This window comes from Mixophyes fleayi, chromosome 4, assembly GCF_038048845.1.
Source record: "Mixophyes fleayi isolate aMixFle1 chromosome 4, aMixFle1.hap1, whole genome shotgun sequence".
Classification (NCBI taxonomy): Eukaryota; Metazoa; Chordata; class Amphibia; order Anura; family Limnodynastidae; genus Mixophyes; species Mixophyes fleayi.
Window position 1 is genome coordinate 164,058,132 of NC_134405.1, and position 27,901 is coordinate 164,086,032.

The 27,901-nt window shown below is 37.9% G+C and overlaps 2 protein-coding genes across 2 annotated transcripts in view; one reads left to right on the forward strand and one right to left on the reverse strand.

Moving 5' to 3' along the window:
- Window positions 1-8,501: 8,501 nt before the first annotated feature.
- Window positions 8,502-19,451, forward strand: PSMC2 (proteasome 26S subunit, ATPase 2). Its single transcript, XM_075208747.1, has 12 exons — window positions 8,502-8,694; window positions 9,380-9,417; window positions 13,066-13,147; window positions 14,491-14,590; window positions 15,342-15,473; window positions 15,650-15,722; window positions 15,811-15,906; window positions 16,069-16,233; window positions 16,408-16,495; window positions 17,762-17,964; window positions 18,698-18,794; window positions 19,127-19,451. Exons 1-12 carry the CDS (start codon window positions 8,625-8,627, stop codon window positions 19,282-19,284), a joined length of 1,302 nt encoding a protein of 433 aa, XP_075064848.1. The 5' UTR covers window positions 8,502-8,624; the 3' UTR covers window positions 19,285-19,451.
- Window positions 19,452-22,610: 3,159 nt separating this feature from the next.
- Window positions 22,611-27,901, reverse strand: part of SLC26A5 (solute carrier family 26 member 5) — a 50,098-nt gene continuing 44,807 nt past the window's right edge. The window contains exon 19 of the mRNA XM_075208744.1: window positions 22,611-27,488. Coding sequence (XP_075064845.1) covers window positions 27,313-27,488 — 176 coding nt within the window. The 3' untranslated portion in view covers window positions 22,611-27,312. The remainder of the gene's footprint in view (window positions 27,489-27,901) is intronic.

The window sequence follows — 27,901 nt, forward strand, 5'->3', positions numbered from 1 at the left end:
TCATGCTCCAGCTTCTTATTCAGAAAAGTTTATTTTTAAAGAATTAAATCAAGTTGGATCACTAATTTTACATCAGATTAACACTAAAGGGGTCCTTTATACAAACTGCAATAGTATTTAGCCTGACCCAACAAGGTTTTGGGCATGCAAAATGGGAACAGATAGCATTTTGAATAAATAGCTGCAGTTTTGCAAGGGTTAAATGCTGTTGAGTCACTAATTTGACAGTGAGAATCAACACAGGGTGGTCAATTACATATAAAACAACTCTCTTTTGTTTGGCCCAACACTGTTTTGGGCATGTAATTGTTAGGGTAATTTTACCTCTCCTTTATCAAGTCCCTTCAGATATCAGTGAGATAAGATGCTTGTTAACCAGGAGATCAGTAATCAAGACACAGACATGCCAATGTCAAGATAGAACTGAGCTGTGCTCGTTTATTTCTGGCATACATGAAAAAGCTTTTGATCTGGTTATAGAACAGAAACACATGATTGATATTTTCCTGAGTAAATATAAATCTTCTGACAAAGCTAGTTAGTTCTCTTCATGTCACTTTTATGGGTTCTTATCAACTTTCACTGGAGTCAGTACTCCCAATGTCCTCATTACCCATTATCCCATGTCCTAGGCCTCCATCCGGGGTCTTTGAGATAGTTCAAGGCTGGAGCTGGTGATTACACTGAATGTATTTTTAAGGCAAATACCAAGATTTTTAACTCCTTCACATATCATTATTACCATGATCATTGAGAACCTAGAAATGCTCTCACACAATCATGTGGCAAAGTGGGCACAGATAGCATTTTCATTGTTTTGAATAAGTAGCTGTAGTTTTGCAAGGATTGATTTTTTTTTTATTAAAAATTTCAAGAAAAATAAATCCCAAATCACTTTGTCCAAAATAAAATAGACTATATACAACATCAAGGGGTAAAATTGGCCAACGAAACTTCACATTATCATAACAACCAATTCTACAATCCCTCCACAAAAACTACTGCATCACTTCACAAATGAGAATTATATACATGAAAGAATCATGACATCTTCTAACACAATTCTTTGCATTACACCCCGTCACCAATCTATATTACAACCCTCACATCCTTTACAGTCAGGATATGAAATCACTTTAAATGTATGTAAACCTTACTAAAACGGTTTCCACAAAATCTAATAGTGAAAGAACAGGATAGATAGTGAAGAATCGAGAGACTGCCAGATGTTAGCTACAACTTAGGGATGTCTCAACCTCCGCTAGAGTCTACCCCATGCCGCAGCATCCATCCGGCCCCTCTCCATTTCCCTTATTTTCAAAACCTCATACAGAATACTATCCACCACCTCACTACAGGGAAGTATTTTTCCCCTAATGGGCACTGAACACCGTGCACTCCATGGGCTAGATTTACTAAGAATCGAGTTTAGTGGCGGTTTGAAACCGCCACACATCGCCGGTGGTTTAGTGGTCCAAACCGCTGCATTTACCATAGGGCGGTTTGCGACTGCGATTCAAAATGAATTGAAAAAGTGGTGGTTTTGTCCAAACCAGTTTAGTTATAACCGCCATCAAAACCGCCATCCAAAAGACAGGACAGGGCAGTTTTAATACCTGCCTCTGAATGGCTTGATAGCCAAAACATGCTGTTTGAACTATTTTGGCCATTCAGAAAATAAGAGAAAGCACCATTAACATTTAAATTATTTGGGCAATCATTATTTATTGATTAAGGGGCAAAATTCATTTAATATTAACTTATGGGGGGAAAAACAATTCATTATATTAAGGGGACAAAATTATTTAATTATTATATTATTCGGGTACTATGTAATGCCCAAATGTGCAACATAAATAATTAAATCCACCTTTAACAATCTGTTAATATTATTATATATTCACATTTCCCCCAAAATATAATGCTATAATAGTGTTCCCTTAAAAAAAATATATAAAAAAATTTTCCTCATAGGTTAATATTAAAATCATTTTGCCACTTAATAAATAATGATTGCCCAAATAATTTAAATGTCAATGGTGCTTTCTCTTATGTTCTGAATGGCAAAATAGCGCAAACAGGATGCAGTTGGAACAATCTCACCACTCACAACCCACTCTTTCATTTTGGCTGTTTGGATGGCTGTTTTGCGGAGGTTTTGAAAACCCCAGCTTAGTATGTTCTTCATTGTTAAAACCGGGATAGTGGTTTGTAAAGTGATGGTTTTGAAAAATGTATATTCTGGCCGTTTTAACGGAGGTTTTGGCTTTAGTAAATCCGGCGGTTTCAAATAGCCAAAAACTGGGGGTTTGACCAAACCGCCCTTCAGTAAATCTAGCCCCATGTGTATAATCTAACAACTGAGCTAACTAAAAAAACGAGAGCTTTCAAATAACCCTCCAATTCCCCTTTCTACCTCCACTCCCCCCCTCCTCCTAATATATTGGAGCAAAAACCAAAACCACACAACTGTTAGAGGTATTGTACTACTATTTTCTGCACATTTCAGTCCAACTAAATGTATGTTACTTGCTCGTTCTTTTTTATGTTTTTCTGTGTATTGGCTCGGGCAAGTACACAGTCCTTTCTGGATTTATACATTGTGATTTTCTATGGCCTGTTTCGTTCCTTAATTTGGTTGTGGAAAATATGTGTTTGTGTTTTATAAACAAAGCTCTTAAAAAACAAAATAAAAACAACACTCCAAAAAGAGACTCCCGAGATGAAGCTTCAAGAAGGCAGTACTAAGGAACAGCACTGGGTTTCCCATTCCCAGACCATGTTCATCCTTCGGTTTGTATGCCACACTCCTCTTGATAAAGTTCAACTTGTTCATCCATAACAACTGAAAGATCAAGGAACTGATCTCATCTTGGGAGTCTCTTTTTGGAGTCTCCCCTTCGGTGGGTAGCTGGCCTTCGAGTGGGTGCACTCCTTTCTCAACGCATGGTTGGATGAGGGTCCGATAAAATATCTTTGAGTAAAGCATGGATACCTTATGGCCTATTTGGTTTAGGGTTGAAGGTGACAAGGAAATGGCAGATCAAAGTGGGTGAGGCAAACAACTCCTCTAGGAGGGTGTTGGAGAGAAGGATTTTGCATGGTCACTTTGATGTGCCCCTGTTACTAAAGGATTGCCCAGGTGATATGTGCTCGAAGGGTCTGTCTTTGGTGAATTCCAAGCGGATTCCTCCAAAGTTTAGAGATCTCACTTTGCTTGCTTTTCACTAGAGCTCTATGTTGCCCACGGGAGAAATGTTATAGGGAGCTGGAGAATGGATGACTTCTTGCTTCAGTGTCCTTTTAATATAGAGGTTTATAAGGGAGTGTCCCACACCTTAGGCCTTCCCTGTTTTTCGGGGCTTAGTAACCCTGACTGGGTGGATGGAGCACTCAAACGGTGTGGGGATTTTGAGTTAAGCACTCGTTTTTTAGTTAGAACGGTTGTTAGATTTTACACGTGGAATGCACTATGTTTAGTGTCCATTCGGGCAAAACCCTTCCCTGTAGTTAGGTGGAGGATAGTATTCTGCTCGAGGTTTGGAAAATAAGGGAAATGGAGAGGGGTCGAATGGATGCTGCAAGCTGGGGTAGACTCTGGTGGAGGTTGAGACATCACTAAAGTGGTAGCTAACATCTGGCAGTCTCTCGATTCTTCACTATCTATCCTGTTCTTTCACTATTAGATTTTGTGGAAATCGTTTTTCTTCTAGTAAGGTTTACATACATTTAAAGTTTGTTTTCATTTCCTAACTGTAAATGGTGTGTGGGTGGTAATATAGATTAGTGACGGGGTGTAATGCAGAGAATTGTGTTAGAAGATGTCATGTTTCTTTGATGTATATAATTCTCATTTGTGAAGTGATGCAATAGTTTTTGTGGAGGGATTGTAGAATTGGGTGTTATGATAATCTTTAGTTTCGTTTGTCTTGGTCCATTTTACCCCTTGATTTTGTATATAGTCTATTTAATTTTGGACATAGTTATTTGGGATTTATTTTTGTTGAAATTTTTAATTTAAAATATTCAATCCTTGCTACTTATCATCATCATCATTTATTTATATAGCGCCAACATATTCCGTAGCGCTTTACAATTGGGGACAGACATAGTAAACTAATAAACAAACTGGGTAAAACAGACAAAGAGGTGAGAAGGCCCTGCTTGCAAGCTTACAATATATGACTTATTCAGAATAATAAAAATGCTATCTGTGTCAACTGATTTCATGCCCAAAACAGCGTTGTGCCAGGCAAAAGACAGATGTTTTATATGTAACTGACCACTCTGTGTTGATTCCCACTGTCAAATTGGTGGCCCAACAGCATTTATCCCTTGCTAAACTGCAGCTACTTATTCAAAATGATAAAATATGATGGCTTTGCCCCCTGATTTCATACCCAAAACTAGAGATGCTCACTGACCCCCGTGTTTTGGTTTTGATTTTGGATCTGGATTAGCTTCGTGTTTTGGTTTTGCCAAAACCGCCCTTGCGTGTTTTGGTTTTGGTTTTGTTTTGCTATTTTTTTTCAAAATTCAATTTTTTGGGCTAAAATAACATAATTTAGGTATTATTTTGTACCTACATTATTATTAACCTCTCCATCATTTGCAGTAATTTCCATTCAATTTTGACCATCTCACAGGTCACAAAATGCTTTTCATACACTTTCAGCCAAATACTGCAGCGATCTGGCTGGATGGTAAGCGACAGAGCAATGACTCAAACACACGGCAGTTCCTACCACATCTAGGAAACATTGCAACAAGCGCTTCACGTGTTTCTTGGATAAGTGAGGTAATTCTACAGCTAATTGTCGAAGTCGTATAATTGGATGAACGAAAGTATATTGGTTAATATTGTTTTGCCGTGCGATCGCACCATGCGACGTGTTACGTGGCGTACTGATCGCAATCACACGGCAAAACAATATTAACCAATATACTTTCGTTCATCCAATTATACGACTTCGACAATTAGCTGTAGAATTACCTCACTTACGCACGCACGCACACGCACTCAAACACGTAGTTATTTATATAATTCACATTCATATAGGTTCCGTTATACAGTGATTTATGAGCAGATAGTATTTAGTTTATTATTAGTTTATATATTATGATTATATGTACACTTCAGTGTTATTTTAGGTTCAGGTTATAGGAAAAGTGTCATGTCTGATATCATTTTAATCCCCTAATCATCAGCAGCTGTCCGGTGCATTCGGCAAAGAGATCGCACATTGCATACGCTAGTTATTGATGTTAGGGAATAAACCTTTAATATGATGCTGACCATAAAATGCTAATGGACTAGTTGTAACTGGAGTCTTGGAGGGAAGAAAGGAGCACATCCCCTGGAGAGATGACCCCCACCTTTGGATTCTTTAGTTTGAACTAGCCTATGATCTGCAACCCCCTGGACCTTCCTGAAGTCTGGACCTATAGAAGCAAGCCACGTCATCTACATTGTTCTCTCTGTAACACTGAATGTATATAATAATAGCTGTGCTCCCACTAGCTTCAGTCATTCTCTGACCACAGTATTCAAGGGTGAACTACTGTGCACTGGTACCCGTGGGAGCGCAGCGGTATGTATGTATCTTTTGGTATTGGCTGTACTGTGCTGTATTATATTCTAATCAAATATTGAACTGTTAACTTTTACATCTGCTAAAATAAATTACTTTGTGCGTTGGAAACACAATACAATCGCTTGGGCAGTGCTTATTTGAAAACGATAGAATTACTTTAATATAATATATGGCAACGAGTGCTCCACCTGTTTCTTGGATAAGTGAGGTAATTCTACAGCTAATAAATGTCAACGAGCGCTGACCCCCCGGGGATGGGTGCTTTTATCAGATACACACCAATCCAGGATGCCAGACAACGCACTAGAAAGAGCTATTGAAATCCAAAGTAAAATGCCAGTTCATCAGTGAGCTTAAAATCAGCCCCAATGATCTGCTTTAAGGACACTATTAATCAAAGTGACCACCCTACACTTATAGTGAAAGTTACAAAACAGCAGCCTGCAAAGACTGTACGATAAATCAAAATGACCAAAGCACCTTTTCTCTTTTGGTGTATATTACACCCTACACTTATTAGTGCAAATTCAGAAATATATAGTGCTGCTATATTAGAATTTCAGCAGTCAGCAAATAGTTTTTTTTAGAAGGGGGGAATATGACACCCCAAACACTTTGTAGTGCAAATTCAGAAATATATAGTGCTGCTATATTAGAATTTCAGCAGTCAGCAAATAGTTTTTTTTAGAAGGGGGGAATATGACACCCCAAACACTTTGTAGTGCAAATTCAGAAATATATAGTGCTGCTATATTAGAATTTCAGCAGTCAGCCAATAGTTTTTTTTAGAAGGGGAGAATATGACACCCCAAACACTTTGTAGTGCAAATTCAGAAATATATAGTGCTGCTATATTAGAATTTCAGAAGTCATCAAATATAGTTTTTTTAGATGGGGGGATTATGACACCCCAAACACTTTGTAGTGCAAATTCAGAAATATATAGTGCTGCTAAATTAGAATTTCAGCAGTCAGCAAATGCAGTTTTTTTAGACGGGGGGATATGATACCCCAAACACTTTGTAGTGCAAATTCAGATATATACTGTGCTGGTATATTACAATTTCAGCAGTCAGAAAATAGTTTTCTTTAGAAGAGGGGGAATATGACACCCCAAACACTTTGTAGTGCAAATTCAGATATATACTGTGCTGGTATATTACAATTTCAACAGTCAGAAAATAGTTTTTTTTAGAAGGGGGGAATATGACACCCCAAACACTTTGTAGTGCAAATTCAGATATATACTGTGCTGGTATATTACAATTTCAGCAGTCAGAAAATAGTTTTCTTTAGAAGAGGGGGAATATGACACCCCAAACACTTTGTAGTGCAAATTCAGATATATACTGTGCTGCTATATTAGAATTTCAACAGTCAGAAAATAGTTTTTTTTAGAAGGGGGGAATATGACACCCCAAACACTTTGTAGTGCAAATTCAGATATATACTGTGCTGCTATATTACTATCTAAGCAGCCAGAAAATGCAGCTTTTTAAGATGGGGGGAATATGACACCCCAAACACGTTGTAGTGCAAATTCAGAAATATAGTGCTGCTATATTAGAATTTCAGCAGTCAGCAAATGCAGTTTTTTTAGACAGGGGGATATGATACCCCAAACACTTTGTAGTGCCAATTCAGATATATAATGTGCTGGTATATTAGAATTTCGGCAGTCAGAAAATAGTTTTTTTTAGAAGGGGGGAATATGACACCCCAAACCATACTTGCCAACATTTTTTTTTCTTTTTCCGGGAGATGCCGGCTGGGACGTGGGCGTGCAGGGGGCGGGGCTGCGAAATCGCGTCATTTTGGCCCCGCCCCCGTGACGGAATGACGCAAATCGCGTCATTTTACAGTGGGGGCGGGGCTAAACGCCGCGATTCCGGGTGAATCGCGGCGTTTAAACTAAATTTTTCCCCCTTCCTATCAGGGAGATTGCCACACTCGTCCGGGAGACTCTCGCAAAATGCGGGAGTCTCCCGGACAATCCGGGAGAGTTGGCAAGTATGCCCCAAACACTTCGTAGTGCAAATTCAGATAAATACTGTAATCAGATATATTACTATTTAAGCAGTCAGAAAACAGTTTTTTTCAGAAGGGGGGATATGACATCCCAAACACTTTGTAGTGCAAATTCAGATTGCTGCTATATTACTATTTCAGCAGTCAGCAAATAGTTATTTTTGAAGGGGGGAATATAACACCCCAAACACTTTGTAGTGTAAATTTGGAAAAATGCCTCCTCTATTCCTGCAACCTAACCCTTCTCTGTCCCTCTCTCAAATGGCGCTAGATCGCTGTGGAGGCGGCTATTTATTCATTCTAAAACTCGCAAGATCTGACGACGTCACAATGACATTTTGCCTCGTTTTGGAATCCGAATAGGAGCAAGAGTACCGAACTCGGATTGCTGAAGCTCGGGTGGGTTCAGTTCTCAGGAGACCGAGCCCGCCCATCTCTACCCAAAACCCTGTTGGGTCAGGCGAAATACTAATGCATTTTGTATAAGGGACCCCCTTTAGTGTTAATCTGATGTGAAATTAGTGATCCAAATTAATTTAATCCTTTAAAAATAAATTTTTCTGAATAAGAATCTGGAGCATGAATAAGAAGTGAATAAAAAGCTGGTCGAATAAGAAACTAACTTCAGCCTCATAATTTCAAAGTACAGGGAGTACCTCTGGACGACTGACATGATCATGCAAATAACGTCGGTGACAAATTTTAAATTACATTTATTGTGTTTGATTAAAAGCGCTTTGTTGCTAACAACATTACATTACCCTGCAAAAGTGTATCAAAGTAGCTACATCTGTATCCACAAACATGTCTGTGCAAATGGCGACATACAGATGTCACTCTGTACTACCCACAGTAACTCTAGTGTCACTCAGAGTTACCGTGACGCAGTTTCCGGTTCCGGTAACCCTCGGAAGTTGTATCTAGAGTGCTGTGTAATAGCTGTTAGGGGTCTGATCAGTTCTCGGTCTCTCAGGGTCAGTGTTAGCGCCTGTCACCAGCATCATGCCGGACTACCTGGGAGCCGATCAGCGGAAGACCAAGGAGGAGGAGAAGGAGGATAAACCTATCAGGGGTGAGCGGGATGGGAGGTCGGGCCTGGTATCACCGGCTCACGTTATTGTTCTGCCCTGTGCTAGTCCCTGGTGCTCTGGGAATAACACTCTGCCTAATGAGGCCGTGTAGTCCGATAACATTGCTGGAGACTCGCCCTAATACGTACCCGAATCTTACATGTTGTCTAGACCACCCTTGGATGACTTTATATGTTGATACGTGTTCTCCTCATACACTTTGTGTACAATACGTTGATTTATTCTGTCTAACTACCTTGCTTTTCAGACCTCATATATATTGCCAGTACGAATGAGTTATTTCTATAGCCCTTGGTTATGACACAGTCCTGCTTTACACTCAGTATTGCATCAGAGTGTCCAGGTCGTTATCATGTCCCAGGGCAGCAAAGATAATCGTCTATTTACATTATGGAAAACACAGAATGGGGGCATAGAAAAATTGCATTTAGAAAAATCCAGTATATTAGTGTTATGAAAATGGGATGTGTTTGAGCAGTGAGTCCTAAGAGTATTTTGTTTTTGTTAATGAAATACAATTACTGAATACTGCAAACATAGCAAGCTAAATATATGCACAGTACATGTACAATAATGCTATGTACTGCTTTATTAATGCATCTGTTATTGGTATACATGAGGTTATTTGAAAGCCTCTAAAAATATTCTTTTTTTTTTCTGTTTCAGCTCTGGATGAAGGAGATATTGCTTTGTTGAAAACCTATGTAAGTTAACTATCTTGAACAGCTTTGAAACATTGATTTATATAGTATTCTGTGTCTTGTACATTTTAACTGGAGGGCTATTAACTATTTTGATGCTGTTTATAATATAAAAGCTCAATACATCTAAAGTCAAGTTTGTCCTCTATTGTATCCCGTGAAAAATATATTTCAGTTACTGTTCGCTGGAGAATCAATTGCTGGCGATGTGGCGCAGGCAGTGCACATTGCCAGCCATCATGGTAGGAATCTTCACAGATTTTTCTGCGCGTCTCTATGGGGTGCGATAAAAAATGAGCGGTGGTTCCTGCCATAACATCGGTGCAGTCTGTCTTCGTGGACTTTCCAGGAACACATTGTTTTGCATTGAATCTCCCCCTATATCTGGAACTTCTTTAGTGTGGCACAGCATTTGCAGACTTCTAGGTAATTGTAACAGAAACATAACAGATCAGTTTTCTAAAGTAGCAGCAAAGCAAAATAGCTGCTTCTGACAACTTTACTTAAATTGCTTTCAATGGGTTTTAATAGGTTTTTTTTTTTACTTCAATACATTTTTATTGCGTTTTTCAATATTAAATGGGGTACAGAAATAAAAGGGCACCAAATACACATGCACATGAAGGGAACAAGCAAAGGGGAATAAGGGGAAACCCTCACGCAGGGAGGAGGGAAAGTCACTGAGTTTTAAACGGCATTCATCTAACAGAAATATTTCTATATAAAACAGAAATGAGGCATACAAATTGGGTTTCAATAGTTTTTAAGTGTACTTAAAGTCAGGAGAACATTTGTCAAGTTTGGGAAATTGAAGGTTATTTCTGCATTTTTTTTTTTCCCTCTTTCATTAATTTGCCTTGTAGCTGTCTTATTGTCTGCACATCTCTACTCACTCTATTTTCCTTTTGTAACTTTCAAATGTAAATATTGATAGATAAATGTACACTAACATTTGTGTTCTATAGGGGATATTCAATTGTCCGTGGGTTCGAGCGTGGAAAAACTAATATCGTTAATACAGTAATCTCTCGCTGGATTTCAGCTTGCAGCTCCCTGAGCTGCGAGCTGAAATCCAGCAAGTAAATTACCGTATTAATGGTTTTTCCGCGCAGGATTACCGTAATAACGCGGACAATTGAATATGCCCCTATGTGTTTTACTAGGTTTTTATAAATGTTTTAATGACTACTTTCAGAGTACAACAATTGCTCTGTAGGCTTGTTAATTTTTGTCCCATGATCCTTTCACCTTTGTAATCCCGTCTGTCAATCTTAAACATGTGTTCTAATTCTCATCATTCAGCATTTTGAGGGTCTAGCCTTCTAGCAGGGGGAATGTTTGAAGTCATTGGTGGCAATGACAGATCTGGAGATCCAAATGATGGAGAACTGATCAAGGGAAGGCAGCCACAAGCCCTAACTTTGTTCTTAGTCAGGGAAAAGACTATGGGGTATATTTATTAAACCTTCTAAAAAGGAAAAGTAGGGGTATTGCCCATAGCAGCCAATCAGGTTCTAGCTATCCTTTATCTAGTACTTCTAGAAAGGCTCTCCATTGCTCTATGTTGGTAGCCTGGTTCCCAACTAATACAACTCATACAGTGCTGTAACACTCTGCACTGTTACTGTCAAAAGCTGTATGCCAGAAAAAGGATTTCTCTGTAGTGCTGTTGAGGAAACCTTACTGACAGTGTGGTACAACAGTGTGAGCTGGATTTGTTGGGAATGGAAGATGCACTTCAGAGGGAGAGGAGCCTTACAGCAATGTGAATGGGGGCAGAGACTGTCACTGTAAGTGGGATGAAGGCACACACTGGCAATTGCTGTTTATGTTTAAAATTTTGGGTAATTGTATGTTGGTCATTAATGCTGATGGTGCTATGTTATCTGTCAACATACATCACCATACCAGTAAAACTATGGAGTGATTTAAAAAGTACTAGTGATAATATTGCTGGTTCTTATATTTGATGTTTTGAAGAAGTAGGTCAGGTCTGTAAACTGTGCCGATCTCCAATAGGATAATTAAGGTGTGGCCCACCAACTATAAACATTGCAGAGAAAGTCATTGTAGCATAAACAACTGAGTTTATCAACATGTTAGTAGTAGGTTGTTTAAGTTTATTTTTGTTAATCATTATTTACTGGAAGGTATGCAAGGATGTTTAGTTCAACAATTAGATAGCTCAGAGAAAATAAAAAATGTAACAGAAGTACATGTTAACTATGTTAACTCGCCCACTTCAAATGTGTTCTCTGCAGCAGTTGGTCTGCCGCATACAGAATACACGTGGTGCATGGTTGCATGTTCTTCAAATATAAAAGACTCAGTGGTGTGTTTAAAATTTTCGATTTCCTTTAAAATACATCCAGAACCCTATGTAGGGGGGGGGGGACTGCTCAATCCTCCTGTGATCTGTTTGTATATATCTGATTATCAGTTTATGATCTGTATATTTGGAATCTAACAGCGTAGAATAAAGGCATATGTCAATTCAATGTTATGGTGACTGGACTGCAGCACTACAGATACGTTGATTTTATCTTTTTTGAACATTATTGCAGATCCTTTCTTAAACCCTCCTTTTATGGTTTGTATACACTTTTTTTTTTTTTTTTTTTTTTTTAGTCGGGAACACTATCCCGTATTGCAGGACTTGACAAAATTTAGCCAGACATTAGGAGTCGGCAATATTATAATTCAAAACTTGCAAGTAATGCAAATATTGTTAGCGGAAAGGGCTATGTACATGGGCAGCCTGTGCCCTGTTTCTATCAGCCCACATGCCCCACTGGAAACTTGTTAGGACCACTAGAATCTGTACCTGGCATTTACTGCTTATAGATGGTGGAAGCACACTGGACAGAGGGCATTCATTTGGTAGCATTTTTTAGTGCTCATGGTGATCTGGCAATTGATATTTGTCCAGTCTTGCGTTATTGTACTGTTAAGTGAAAATAAAAGTACATTCCCTTTTGAAATGCAATTTGAAGTTTGTTTTACACATACCAGGACATTAACAGTCCTCTAATCCTCACCAAGTCAATTGCTCTGGATGGCATTATAACCCGTTCCAGACTCTGAGATCTCTGCGGAGATGTCTTTTCTCCTTGGCAGTGTGTTAACACAAACCTGAGAGCTCTACACTGAGCTGTCAAAGGCTGTGCACCTGGCTCAAATCACCTTATTTATTGGTAGCGGAAGCAGTAAGGGTGTTCTTGTGTTTTCACATATGCCTCCTTCATGATGGCTTTTTGTTTTGGCTGGATAAATAATGACCGTAAAATCTGTTTCTAACATGAGATTGGATTTTATGACGTGGTGAGTACTAGATGGTTTTTAATTGTATCCTGATAAAAACAAAGATAAAAAAAAAAAAAAGGGTGCAGGTTTTACATCACTCTGTATTTTTAGTTTTCTACCTATAAGGTTGACCTTTCTAATAAAGGTTGTTTTATCCATATTAAATGAGACCCTACAGTTTTGTTTCAACATATTCAATTTGATTTCAAAGATTTTTTTTGGTGTCGAATGCTAAAGTTATTTATAGCGCTACTCCACCTTTCTAGAATATGGTCTTCTGTATCACAAAAGTATCTTGAGCTGAACATGAACAGACAAATATGAATACTATTGATGATGTTGTTGCAGGGACAAAGCACATATTCTCGCCAAATTAAACAAGTGGAAGATGATATACAGCAGCTTCTTAAGAAAATTAATGAGCTCACAGGTATGTTTATTATCGTTAAGCTAGGAACTTTAAGAAAATGGCGCATTGCTGTATAATAGTACATATAACATAGCAGATAAACAGATTCTAGCATCATATTTTTCTCTAGTGCAGCTCAATGAAATTAATGCAAATATCTATTAGTTACGTTTATATGGATTCCGTACGTTTTAGTAACCGAATTGGAGTGAAAGATACTGATTATGAAATACTTGTACCTGTCTCTATATGATTATCTGCACACCCCAAGACTGTACTTGGTACTTTTTGTGATCAGTTAACTGCAATAGGTATCAGATTACAAGCTACTCACGTGTAGTAGACTGCCAAATATCAACATATTTTGTAGAAGGGCTTGGTTGTCTTAAGGGTACTGTCACACAGGCTACAAAGTACTAGCGTTTGGTAGCTAGGTTTTAATTCTTGTCCTTCTATCTCCATTATTACATCTGGAGCTGTTCGTGTGTGAGGGAACCAGAACATATTTAGACTCTATTGGATGGGAAATGCAAAGGTTAAATGCAGCATTAACCTGAAGGATCATCGTCCCCATTTATTTATATAGTGCCACTGATTCTGCAGTGCTGTACAGAGAACTCACTCACATCAGTCCCTGCCCCATTGGAGCTTACAGTCTAAATTACCTAACACACGCACGCACACACACACACACACGTTTTTGGAGTGTGGGAGGAAACCCACGCAAACACACACACACACACACACACACGTTTTTGGAGTGTGGGAGGAAACCCACGCAAACACACACACACACACACACACACGTTTTTGGAGTGTGGGAGGAAACCCACGCAAACACACACACACCAATTAATATGTTTTTGGAGTGTGGGAGGAAACCCACGCAAACACAGGGAGAACATACAAACTACACACAGATAAGCCCATGGTTGGGAATTGAACTCATGACCCCAGTGCTGTGAGGCACAAATGCTAACCACTTAGCCACCATGCTGCCCAAAGGATGTTATTTTGTGTGCAATGAGCAGTTGGGCTGCACAGTGGTTAGAATTGCTGACTCAGTGTTGGGGTCATGGGTTTGATTCTAACCAGGGCCCTATCTGTGTAGGTTTCCTACTGCAGTCCAAAAACATACTGAAAAGGTTAATTGGTTCCTGACAAAATGTATCCTCGCCTGGTGTGTGGTAGAAAATTTAGATTATAAACTCCGCTGTGATGGGGACATATGTGAATGACTACATATCCTCTGTACAGCACTGTGTATTACGATTGTCGCAATACAAATACATAATATTGCTGTGTGCCCTGGTGGAGGAAGAAGATGGTTTCCAGTTGACACATGTTGTCTGGATTTATTTTAGGTATTAAGGAATCGGACACAGGACTTGCTCCTCCAGCCCTGTGGGATTTGGCTGCTGATAAACAGACTCTCCAGAGTGAACAACCACTTCAGGTGGCCAGGTACTGATGCCCAATAACCGTGTATAAGACTTTCTAGTCACTCTCTGATTATTTTGGAGGTCGCATTACAAGTTAAAGCCAATATGCACATAAACATGAAAGGCACGAGGCAATGACGCTCCCTGTGTCATGTGTTCAGTGCACTTTACTTTATGCAGCATTTCTGTGACCACAGCCTGATGTAACCATTTTGACATCTGTCATCTTGTGAACAGAACACATCTGTCTTGATCAGTTTGTGTGTGTTCTGTCTATATGTTGAATATTACTGTACAGTAAGTACACAATATTCATTTGACTTGCATGTTAATAATTTGGACTACTAGCAAATGCATTGCTACCTATTGTACCACACTAGTATTATAATGTAGCTTTAGGAGATGGGGATCTTTGTCTAATTTGGTAACTAAAAATGTGTCTGAAATGAATTATTTGCTGCTTTGTAGCATAACTGTTAACATGTTCAATGCACATCTATAAAAATGCAATATGTTACTAAATTGCTTACATGTTAGCAGCTTAAGGGGTTATTTACTAAACTGCGGGTTTGAAAAAGTGGAGATGTTGCTTATAGCAACCAATCGGATTATATCTGTCATTTATTTAGTACATTCTACAAAATGACAGCTAGAATCTGATTGGCTGCTATAGGCACCATCTCCACTTTTTCAAACCTGAAGTTTAGTAAGTATACACCTAAGTGTTGATTAGTAATTGCTTGGTTTTTTGTTTTTTTTTACTCTTCCTCTAGATGTACAAAAATAATCAATGCTGACTCGGAGGACCCAAAATACATAATTAATGTTAAACAGTTTGCAAAGTTTGTGGTAGACCTAAGTGACCAGGTTGCACCTACGGACATAGAGGAAGGAATGAGAGTTGGGTAAGATGTATTTTTAACCTTCCAGTGAAGTATATGATTTCCTATGTATTTTATGCCATGGATACATACTTGGGTAAGCTGTGACAGTGGTTTTTAGAAGTCCCAATCAGGAGATAGCAGGTGAGTTCCGTGCAGTGTTTCTCATTTCTTCATCATACATATTTCTTTGTGTGCAGTGTGGACAGAAACAAGTACCAGATCCACATACCCTTGCCTCCAAAAATTGATCCCACAGTGACCATGATGCAGGTAATGATTTTCAATAAATAAAAAGAGATACACATTAACATTTCTTCTTATGGCAGTATGACAACACAGTGTCTGTCTTCCCGCATAGGTGGAAGAGAAACCTGATGTGACATATAGTGATGTCGGGGGTTGCAAAGAACAGATAGAAAAGTTAAGAGAAGTTGTTGAAACTCCTTTGCTTCACGTAAGTAAATGCACCATCACCTATATAGTAAATGTTGGTTATGTTGCAGTGGACTACTGGGTTAAGACATTTACTGAATGCAATCCACAGCCTTGTACTTTGGATGAGAGTAATGTATATTCATATTACTGTTTTTTTATTTTATTTTCTCACTTTCCTTAGCCGGAGCGGTTTGTTAATCTGGGTATTGAGCCCCCAAAAGGAGTGCTTCTCTTTGGCCCTCCAGGAACAGGAAAGACCCTTTGCGCACGTGCAGTTGCTAACAGGACTGATGCCTGCTTCATTAGAGTCATTGGCTCAGAGCTGGTCCAGAAATATGTTGGAGAGGCAAGGAATTCAATTTACCATACTATTATTTTCTTACAATCATGCTATAATAAAATGAATCTTCTCTGGTGTGCAACTATAGGTATCCAACATTCATTTCGGATTGAAAAGTTAGAAGAATTTTTTTTCCATTATACGTTCGCCCTTATTCAAAGCAGTTTTTGTTTTATTCAGGGTGCTCGAATGGTACGTGAATTGTTTGAGATGGCCAGGACGAAGAAAGCTTGTCTTATTTTCTTTGATGAAATTGATGCTATTGGCGGTATGTATTGGTAACCTACGTTTTGATTGGAAAAAGCTTCCACTAAGTAAGCAATGTTTAACTGGACATACACTGGTGAACAAATATTTACTTTTATATATCCTTTATCTTCCTCAAATTAACTTTAACAGTATACATTATTTTTTTCTTTGCATTTATCTAATGTAAAATGATGCATGTACAGATATATTCGTGCTATATGACTTTACCTATTTTACCCTTTCCTCTAAACTAAGTTTTCTTGCTGAGCTCACCATTCATTATAGTTGCTATTGTTTATCTTCTCTTTTCCATAATCCTGTTACCTCCTCCCCGTCTCTCCTGTCAGGGTTGAGTGACAATCCTCTGTACAGTACAGTTGTTTAGAGGCCTAGAAACCAGGGATGAACCCTAACTCGGGATGGGGTATGACAACACGGCAAATAGGTGGCAGACACCACCCCTTTCAGTTTGTTTATAGCCTACGCCATGGCATAAAACTGATTAACAAATCCTTTACCCTCAGATAGGCACATATAAATAAGTACACAATATGACTTGTTAGTAATATAAAGCACATGACATTTGTATAGAAATCTAACCTTATAATAATAAACTCCTTTTTATATTTTGTGATTTATAAGACCAGCCTACATATAGATTATTCACTATTGACAGGTGGTCTGATTACATTGCAATGACCAAACCCATTTTCATGTATTTGATATGCATCAGGTTCACCAACATGAATCACTTTTACATTTTTGACTGTACCTAAACAAATGTTATATTGATTTTTTGGGGACAAATACATTTATTCCAATACCAATATAAAACCATTTTAACTAAATTGTAACATACAGGGATATGTTAACTAGAAATATTAACCCAATTCATTTATTTACTCAAAACTTTTCCTGAAGAGGATAACAAAGTGTGTACGTTCTTAAAGGAAAAATAAAGTATGTAGGCCTACATATCCTTTTTCAGGGTGAAATAAAATATTCTCCTTTTTGATTGTGGGGCTAGAAACCAAATAAAACTGTTCCTGGGTCTAATACTGGATTCCAGTGATGGGGACAAGCTCAGGAGTTTGCAGCCTCCATCTTTAATGGCTGCTTATAAATAGCCAGTTGGAGATGGTAAGGGGTTAATGTGCTAGTAATTAGTATAACCGTAAAGGAGAAAAGTAATTTAGAAGGAAGTAAATGGGTGCAGTAAGTAAACAAACATGCAATTTTTAGCAAACAGCGTAATGATCTAGTACTTTAATTTTTGTTTTGCAAGGAGCCCGTTTTGATGATGGAGCTGGAGGCGATAACGAAGTGCAGAGAACTATGTTGGAACTAATCAATCAGTTGGATGGGTTTGATCCCAGAGGAAACATTAAAGTGCTAATGGCCACAAACAGACCTGACACCTTGGATCCAGCCCTGATGAGGCCTGGGAGATTAGACAGAAAAATTGAGTTTAGTTTACCTGATCTTGAGGTAAAGAGGACTTCTGATATATTTAACACTTGAACATTGTTAAAAGAAATGTTTCTGTTATAGGACAGTATAACTAGTATGTGTGAAGGACAGGACAACTGGTGTTTTGGAATGCATGATTTTCTGTCTAGGAAACTGATGCTCTTAAGAGAATGTGCTCACTTAGCACATGCAGAGCTTTAACAGCAGAATCCCTATGGTGTGACAGGAACTAAGTGTCACACATATTCATACTGTTAGAGTTTATCTATGAGTAGTATCCGTTCTTTAGAATGCTATTTATTTCTGGTCCTAAAATAAGTATCAATCCAAGATGCTGGTGTGATCTGACCAAACAACATTTTACAGCAACACAATACCATTTATATAAAGCCAGGCATCTATTAAATTTAATATGTTGTGAGAAAATACTAATTTAATGCCCCTCCCTCTTCATATCGAGCAACAGGACATTGTAATGGAGCCATTATTTTTTACATTTCTTAGGACAGTCATTAGCTCCTTATTCGCAGTCAATGCACTATTGTGATATTTAATATATAATACAAAAACCACCTGTTAATTATTTAATAGCTATGGAATCCAGTACCTTCCTTCTAAAATAAGTGGCTGATTTTAATAAGTTCTGATTTCACATAGCTTTCTTGTGCTTTCAATAACAGGTCAAATATTTTTATTTGGCTAAAAATCCATAAATCCTTTCAACCAATCTTTTTTTTTTTCTTTTTATAAGGGCCGTACACACATATTTAAGATTCACGCTCGTTCCATGAGTGTTGAGAGAGATATAAGATTTGAGCTGCTGGCGCGACTGTGTCCAAACAGCACAGGTAATGTAGTTTTGTACTATAAGTTTGTTGCTGTTTACCTAATGTCATATCTTAACATGACAAGTACATTGATGTACTCTTGGGGGTAAATGTATTAACCTCCGGTTTCTTCAACCCCCGCGAGTTCAGCGTCTTCGGCGCTTAAATTTAAAGCGGCGCTGCCTTGTAAAGTGCAGTTTCCCTTTACAAGGCAGCGCCGCTTTAAATTTAAGCGCCGAAGACGCCGAACTCGCGGGGGTTGAAGAAACCGGAGGTTAATACATTTACCCCTTGATGTCTGGTAAAAATAAGATGCCACATTTATGTATTGTATTGCCTTTGCTGCTGTCTAGGTGCTGAAATTCGCAGTGTGTGCACAGAAGCAGGAATGTTTGCTATCCGAGCACGTCGCAAAATTGCAACAGAGAAAGACTTCTTGGAGGCTGTAAACAAGGTCATTAAGTCCTATGCAAAATTCAGTGCTACACCTAGATACATGACCTACAACTAGTTGTGGGGAAAGTATGTTCCCAGACCAAAACTTCCATTGTTTTATGCAGGCACTGGCTGCTGAAGAATGGGCCATATATAGGTCCAAGTAACATTTTTCATTTCAGCTATATTGGGTTGTGTAGAAAACACATCTCACTTGTGATTATGAATAAAATATTGAATAGATCTAGTGTATTTTTTTTTTTTTTGTGGTTTTATTTACCCTGTTGTCAATTGCTACTTCAACAATAAAGGAAAACAAAGGCTTATGCTGTCAAATCCACTTTATTTTGATTTGCGAAAACATTGTTCATAGACTGTCAGAGCAAACAGTAATATTTGCTAGAAAGACAATTTTATAGTATTTAACATAAAAATATATATCTAGAAAAATATACTATCAGCAAATAAAATACACCAGCCTTGTTCAAACAATATTTAGGTAAACATAATGTTAAAGTAATTGTAAAGTTTAGGACTTTTCTTATCTTTAAAAAGAAACCGATCTAAGTATAATATTAGTTACTGCATAAAATGGGTTCTGAACTTGGTGTTTTACTATATCCTAGAAAAAGGGGAACATTATATATCTTACTAAAAGTGTCAAAAACCATACAAGCATGATTCTGTATAACTTGGTCTGGTCAGAAGCGGCCATTTGTATTAATCCCACACATACTACAGTAGAATTTCATATGGTTAAAGCTCAAGTTTTTTCTTCAGCAGGACATACACAAAGATGAATGATGCTCAAAAGGGTCTTTTACTGATAAAGTTTGGATGTGATCACCTCCCTATCCGCTCTATCTCCTGAGCTGCCTCAGTGCATTCAGGAGTGACCTTTATAACATCTTACAAACATTCGGCTTAGGTAAAGTGGTCTATAGGAATTCTGTATAACATCCAGATCAGCTTCCAACTCATTGTAGTATACACTCTAAAACACTGGATACGTAAATGGCCACTGATTTCGTTGGTGTTAATATATAATACAGTGGGGTGGAAGTATGAAACCGGTGCATTGGTAATAGTGTAGAAAAGCTACTTTAACTAATCAGATATTTTCTTAAATGTTCAGATTCTAAAAATATAACAGACAAGATGATTGCCTGCTGTAAATTACAGACAAAATATCTCCATTTGGGTATCTGGAATTATGTAAACAAATTCACTTTTAATGTGAGGTGATTAAAGTCCAACAGAAAATATCTAAGTCATTTTACAATCCATTGTAAATAGAAATGTGGGGTTTTTAGCCAAAGTTTTGCTGTAATACGTAAACTTACTGCTGTCAGTTTTAGCATACAGATAGTGTATATGTTATGCATTTAGCACTTTTCATGTAGTAGTAAACAGATGATACATGATTACCTATGAAACATGAGATATCTGCAGACATGGCTAAAATATAAAGGCTTTTTAAGATGGTTTTTCAGAATCCATACAATGTAGCATAGGACCAAATGGAACCTAAACTCATTTTATTTAACTCCTTAATGATTGAAGGTTATAAATTAACAACTAAATCCATTTTGTGTATTTGGAATGCATTTTTATTCTGCTCAAGCAAACTTAAAAATTAATACTCTAGTAAGGTTTGTTTTTTATCTGAAAAAATAAAGTAAAATAGGAAGAACAGATGTTCATGATTTGGCTAAAGGTAACTTGCATACATATTCTAGGTCCATACCTTAATTTGCTAGCCAGTATAGAGCTCACAATATGTAAGGGTGTATATATTTTTGTTAACCCTATTATAACTATAGTTTGTATTGCTTTCCCCATTGGATCCAACTGACCTAGTACAGGAGATATGATGGTGATGCATTTGATTTTGCAGTGCTTCCCTGTGAAGGAAAGCACAAGTCTTAAGGACCAACATATTTAGCAAAGTGTAACATTGTTCACATGTATATAATGCTCATTCAGAAACAATTCCTAAATGATCATTTGTAAACATCCCAATGGTGAAATGAAAATATAGGCTACAGGTTGGCTTAACTTTTTGAATTGACCTCATCTAAACATAAATTTACTCTATTATAAGAAATACAAAACATTTGATTATATGTAGTTAAAAATTTAATTGGCAAAATTCTTAGCTCAAGCTGCACAAGTTTTATAATAAAGAAAGGTCTGTAGGTCATAAAAAGATTCTAGATGTGACCATACTTGGTCATAAAGTTACAAATTACATTGGAATAGCTCCTGTGCTTTTATTCATGGGGATTTTATCATTTGAATGAAGTTACAAGACACCAAAGAAGCTGAAATCGTAAAGAGAATAATTTCAATTATTCAGTACTGACATTTCCTTAAGTCTTTTTACTTGTGCCTGAATAATTAGACTTAAATCCCTACTTGGAAACAACAGCATTGTAGCTGCCAAGCCATTGTGATGAACAAATGTTTACAGCTGTAACTCACTTTATGCAGGTTTACTGCCCTTTGTACTTTATAAAAAGGAGCTGGAAAAATTAAGTTATGTATAAAAAAAAAAGTTTAAATAACCATAGAGTTCATCCACCAGGGTGGTATTTTCTGATAGGCCTGCTGTGTGTTAAGGTGCACTACTCACAGAGCATTTTGCTGTAAGCAAAAGAGATGAGTTAACATTTGTATATCAGACTTTATTTTTTGGTCCTTTGCCCTGATATACCTGTTCAAGAATATATCTTACTTATTAGCTTAGAAAGGGATAACAAAAATACACCTGTAGCAAGGAAATTAAAAAATGTGACCTACGGCCCAGTGCAATCTGTATACTCCAGTGCTCATGAAGTTGGAGTTTTGAAACCCAGCGTTTATAGTCTTCAAGTAATATTGCTCAGTATGACTCAATAAGTTTTATCAAATGTAGAATATATGAAAGTATTTAAAATAGTATATTGTATTATGGCATGTTTAGACGTGTAGTGTCCACAGATTGTATTATTATACTACTATTTATATTTCCAACAAGATGTCATTCAGGCTGGTAGCACACGTGCAATTTATAATCGGCATTGCTGTCTGACTAAACATTTTAATATCATTTTCATAAACTTTTTTTCTTCCACGTTTCAGTGAACCTGGCTGTCGGCAGCTTTGTAAGAGCTTGGTGAAATAGCAACATATACTATAGCAGGGTTTCCCAAACCCAGTCCTCAGGGCTCCCCAACAGTGCAGGTTTTCCATATCTCCTTGCTGGAGCACAGGTGTATTCATTACTGACTGACACATTGTAACAGATCCACAGGTGGTCCTAATTATGTCACATGTGATCCAGAAAACCTGCACTGTTAGGGAGCCCTGAGGACTGGGTTAGGGAAACCCTGTACTATAGTATTTATAAGCATGAGATAGCAGAACAAATAGGCTTTAGACTTATGAATTATCAGAAAATAGCTGCTGCTTTCTACTAACACATACAATGCTAATTCTGAAACACAGGTGGGCCACCAGCCCTACTACAACAAGGTGCAATACTGATACCAGCAGTAACTGGTCAAGGTCTTATGCTATAGAGATTAATGAACACGATGGTTGCAGCAAAATGATCAGGTTTTGTGCGCTTAGAGAAATGCACAGGAATACAATGACCTGGCAGATGCATCATATCTTTGTGTAAAAGAACCCATTAGGGAGATACCTATACAAGTTGTATAAATATAAAATATGAATATTCACAGCGTGCCACTACTCAATTATCTTCATTAACGCACAATATTTCTATAATAAAAGCAATTCTCCCCTAGCCCTGGTCATCTTGTTTGGGTTTTCCACAAAATACAAAACAATGACTAGCAACAAAGCAGCATATAAATACTAATTTGTAACAACCAAGTGTAACAGGTGCCCATCAATACATACACACCGCTCACTCATTTATTAAAAAGCCCAACACATTTCCCACATTAATTTTAACTACATGAAAAAAATCTATGCTAATGTCTAAATAAATACCCAATGATTTTGATGAATAGCGTCACAGTTGCACGGCAGTAATAAGGCTTCTGTTTTGTTTTTTTTGTCCCCGTTAGTCATTTTTCTAGTTCTGATCATAAGATATATTTTTACCAATAATAAGGATCAGGACAGATAAATATTTTCATTTCAAACAAATACCTAATAATTGTTACTAACACAATACACATTACGGGCCTGATTCATTAAGACACAAAACGCTTGTAATTTGGACATACGCACGTCCATGTTTAACTAAAACAGGATCTGAAGAAACATCTCTTGTTGAGGACAGGTGTGCTCTGCTCTAACAGAGAGGAAACCTACAATACATGTGTAGTATATAAAGTCCCAGCAGCATACATAGAAAAAAATAAATTCAATTACTGTCACCTGTTAATATATTAGTTAATAAAAAAAATTGTTTATTTCCCCCCATGAAATCAGAATGTTATGTCTACTGTACATAATTTTTTTTTACAGTTGCTCCTGATTGCAAACACATCTGTCATCAATATCACCCTGCATTTACACCTGAGCTGGTGCAAGCGATACGACTAAAAAACACATACCTTAGCGATGCCCAAAGCTTGATTCAGACATTGCTGTGTGCGCTCAAACTTGGCACGCCTTTACTGTACATTGACTACATGCATACGACCCATCCCCTCCCTGTTCTGCCCATGAAACTGTAGTCGTAACTGTCCTTTGCACTTGAAGATGTATTGCATGCACTTGCATTCTCTGGCATACAGTTTGTTTCCGAGCATGCGCAGAGCAATTTAACGCAAAATACAGCACATATCGGCATTTGCTTTCCTTGATGAATCAGGCCCTACGTGTCTTGTGTAGATTTTCACACATGTACAGTCCTGGAATGCACTTAGTGTTCTCTTTTGGCTGTGGTGATTTTAAAAAGGACCTGTCACTGGGTCCACTGACAATGTATTCCTTTACTACATAGTACACTATGTAGATAGCAAATTAAAAAAGATGCAAAAACCATGTCTGCACGGGAGAGTGTATTTAATACAGTGTGCTCTTAATGCCACTTTCCCAAGTTTGCTTCCTCTAGATCGTACATTATTATTATTATTATCATCATCATAGGATTTGTAAGGCACCACAGTGCCGTACAGAAGGGAAAACAGTACATACATAAAACAGGGACATACAACATAGACAAAATAAATGCAGACGTGAAAACAAAGGGTATGAATGACCCTGCTCATTAGAGCGCTTACAATCTAAGTGGAAGAGTGCATAGCTGAAATAAGAGGAGTAAATGTGTTTCAGAGTGGATAGCGAGATAGTTGTCAGGGTGCATTAGTGTGAATAATGTTATCGAGGTTAAGGTCACCTCTAAAAAGAGATGTGTTTTCAAAGAGCATCTAAAGATTTGACGGCTATGGGAAAGTCTGATTAAACGTGGTAAGGAATTCCATAAGTGGGGAGCAGCACAGGAGAAGTCTTGTAGGCAGGAGTGAGAGGTGGTTACCAGAGACGAGACAAGGCGCAGGTCAGAGATAGATCTAAGAGGCCAGGAGGGAGAGTATTTTAATACAGGATTTGACATGTAGGGTTGTAGAGGGCTTTGTAGGTAAGGGTGAGTAATTTGAATCTGGAGGACACAAGAAGCCAGTGTAGGGATTTGCAAAGTGGTGCAGCAGATATGGAGCAGTGAGAGAAAGATCAGCCTTGCAGCATTTAGGATGGACTGAAGTGTGGATATATGGGTGTCAGGAATGCCAGATAGCAGGAGGTTGCAATAGTCAAGATGGGAGATCAGAATTTTGAAAGCATGTTGAGCAAGAAAAGGGCGCATTCTGGCAATGTTTTTAAGGTAAAGTCAACAGGACTGGGAGACAGTCTGGATGTGAGGAATAAAACAGAGGGCAAAGTGAAGTGTGACACCAAGGCAGCGGGCTTGGGAGACTGATGAAATGTGGGGTTATTGACAGTGAGGGAAATTTGAAGGCATGTGGTGACTGGCAGTAGGGAAGGTTATAAGCTCTATTTTGGACATGTTGAGCTTTCGGTAGCGTTGGGACATCCATGTGGAGATAGCAGAAAGACAGTTGGTTACACGAGATCGTATAGGAGGAGGAGGGGTCAGGGGAAGAGATATAGATTTGGGTGTCATCAGCCTAGAGGTGGTATTGGAAGCCGAATGAGCGAATTAGTGCCAAAGAGGTGTACAATGAAAAAAGTAAAAGGCCAAGAACAGAGCCTTGTGGGACCCCAGCAGATAGTGGGAATGGAGGGGAGGATGAGCCAGAAATATAAACACTAAAGGAGCAGTTCGATAGATAGGAAGTTAACCAGTTAAGAACTGTGTCTCAAAGGCCAATGAAGTGAAGGGTGTGTAGAACATCTAAAGCTTATTGCAGTCTAAGGCTAAGTACACACTGGAGCGTTTTATCCAATAATCGGGCAAATCAGGCGACATACGACCATTCGGTCTGAAGTCGGGTAGTGGGTATATTGACACATTGATCGAAAGTCGTTCCAAAGTGTCGATTGACGGCTCATTTGGATGGTCGTACTGTTTACATTTTCCGACCAATCCACCTAACGATCATGTAGGGTGTACAAGCTTCCGATCCATCCATAAGCAACTGCCGATAGTTCCTCGAGCTGCGACTCCTTTGGGGGCGTGTGTATGTTAAATTCTGATGCCTGTACCAGTCCCACGTGGTGTGGTGTCCGCACGTCACTCATTTAGTAATCAGGTGCTTCTAGCGGCAAAGCAATAGCAGTTGTCCAATGAATTAATGCGTATAGTACACCTGTGTAAATGGTACTACATCTTGCACCTGTGTTCTGTAACCCTTTACATGATAGTTACTATTGAACATGCTATGCCCCTTATTTAAATTTCTTGGGGATATTGTTACATAGACCCCATAAGTCGTTTTGTTGCTTCTCGATTGTAGAAAGCAACTTGCATTTCATGTACATGAGATGTGATGGTATTACAATGCTTTGTCTAGACTGAATAAATAAGATTTTATTCAAATGTAGACTTGCAACATAAATAAAGTACCTTACTGAAGTACTTTCTCTATATTAGCCATCGCATGCTGCTGTTTACATAACTGAATGCAGCGTGAATTGTTTCACCTTTCAGTAGCGGACAAGTTCCTTCTGAGATCATTGTGACACAAAGGTGAAGTGGTGAAATACTCGAAGACAGAACACACCACTGATAAAAATGGCAAAAGCACAATATGAAAAGGAGGTAAAAGTAATAACTTTGGTGGCGAACTAAAAAACTGCTAGCATTCAAGATAAGATTATTAGGTATAAATCTGTACGGTTTATCTATTTGATTAATCAAAGGATCACATTAAAATAACATTTTCCTTTAAGAAAACCATAACTAACAAGAGCTGAGTGAATGGTAAGCGCTCCACAGATTTGTTATTTAATGTATAGCAGAGTTGTCCTACTGCCAAGTTACAACAAGCTAGAAAATAGTCATTAAGGTACAATGGGAAGATAGTTAGCAAATCACATAATATCTAATTTCATCAGACTGGAACCAGCTCTCTTTAGGGCTGCTGTGTATTTTCTGTAAAGGCAGCTACTATGGATAAATATATAAATTAATTACAGCTTCATCCACACAAATCAGACATAATAAACTAGAAACAATTCTCTTTCCTTTCCCCAAAGCCCTTAATTCCCATTTTGTACCACCAGAGGCACAACATGGGATTATAAAAATAGGGGCATATACATTTAAAAGAATATCTGTACAATTATAAGACCAAGATAATTTTCACACCTAACATTTACTTTTATGCATTAAATACCTAAGTACAATGAAATCATTTATCCTCCACACACAGACCCCAAGATTTTTCACACAGACTTTGTGTATATTTGATGTAAAAATGAGCTGCTGTGTTTAAGCCAACAATCAATACCATCTGCTTCTTACAAACCAAAATGGCTCATAGTACCTTAAACAGGAAGTCCCTGTGAATTTCAGGCAGTAACATGTCTTATTCTATCCCAGTTATAAATGTGTTAAGGTATTATAATCTGAGGCAACGTTTAAGGAGGTTATTGCATTGTCCTTCTTTGTGGAAGGAGATCAGATCTGGCTTTGTGTATCCGAGCTGAGAACTTGCTCTTCCGAAGACGTGAGAACTAATGAGGATGCTCTAAACTTGCAGTGGATCACTGCATCATGGATACTGTGGAATATCAGATCTCTTCGTATGGATTTATCAAAGAAATTCAACCTGGTCAAATCTTGTACAACCAGTCCTGTGAAAGAAGCATAAACACAAGTATAATACGGAGATCTAATTGTGTCACAAAATACAATGTAAATCAAATTCAGGATTCTATACCACATAGACAACCATTAATCATGTTAATGTAAATCAAAAGAAGGGCTTTCAAACTGCTTAATACTTAAATGATCTTTATTCAGTAATTTTTTTCTTTGTTCATGTTTAATCCTTTTTAATGCTTATTTATTTTTGTGGCTTTTGCAAAGATTTCAATAGATTCTCCCTAAATATAAGACTAAGGACTTTTCATTTTGGATTTAAATGAAATGCCTGTAGGGGCACTGACTTCAAGACAATTCCCCTTTGCACATATTTCTGTGGCCAAAGCTCCTTCCAAAATTCCAAATATATTTCTCAAAAGAGAATGAGTCACTATGCGAGATG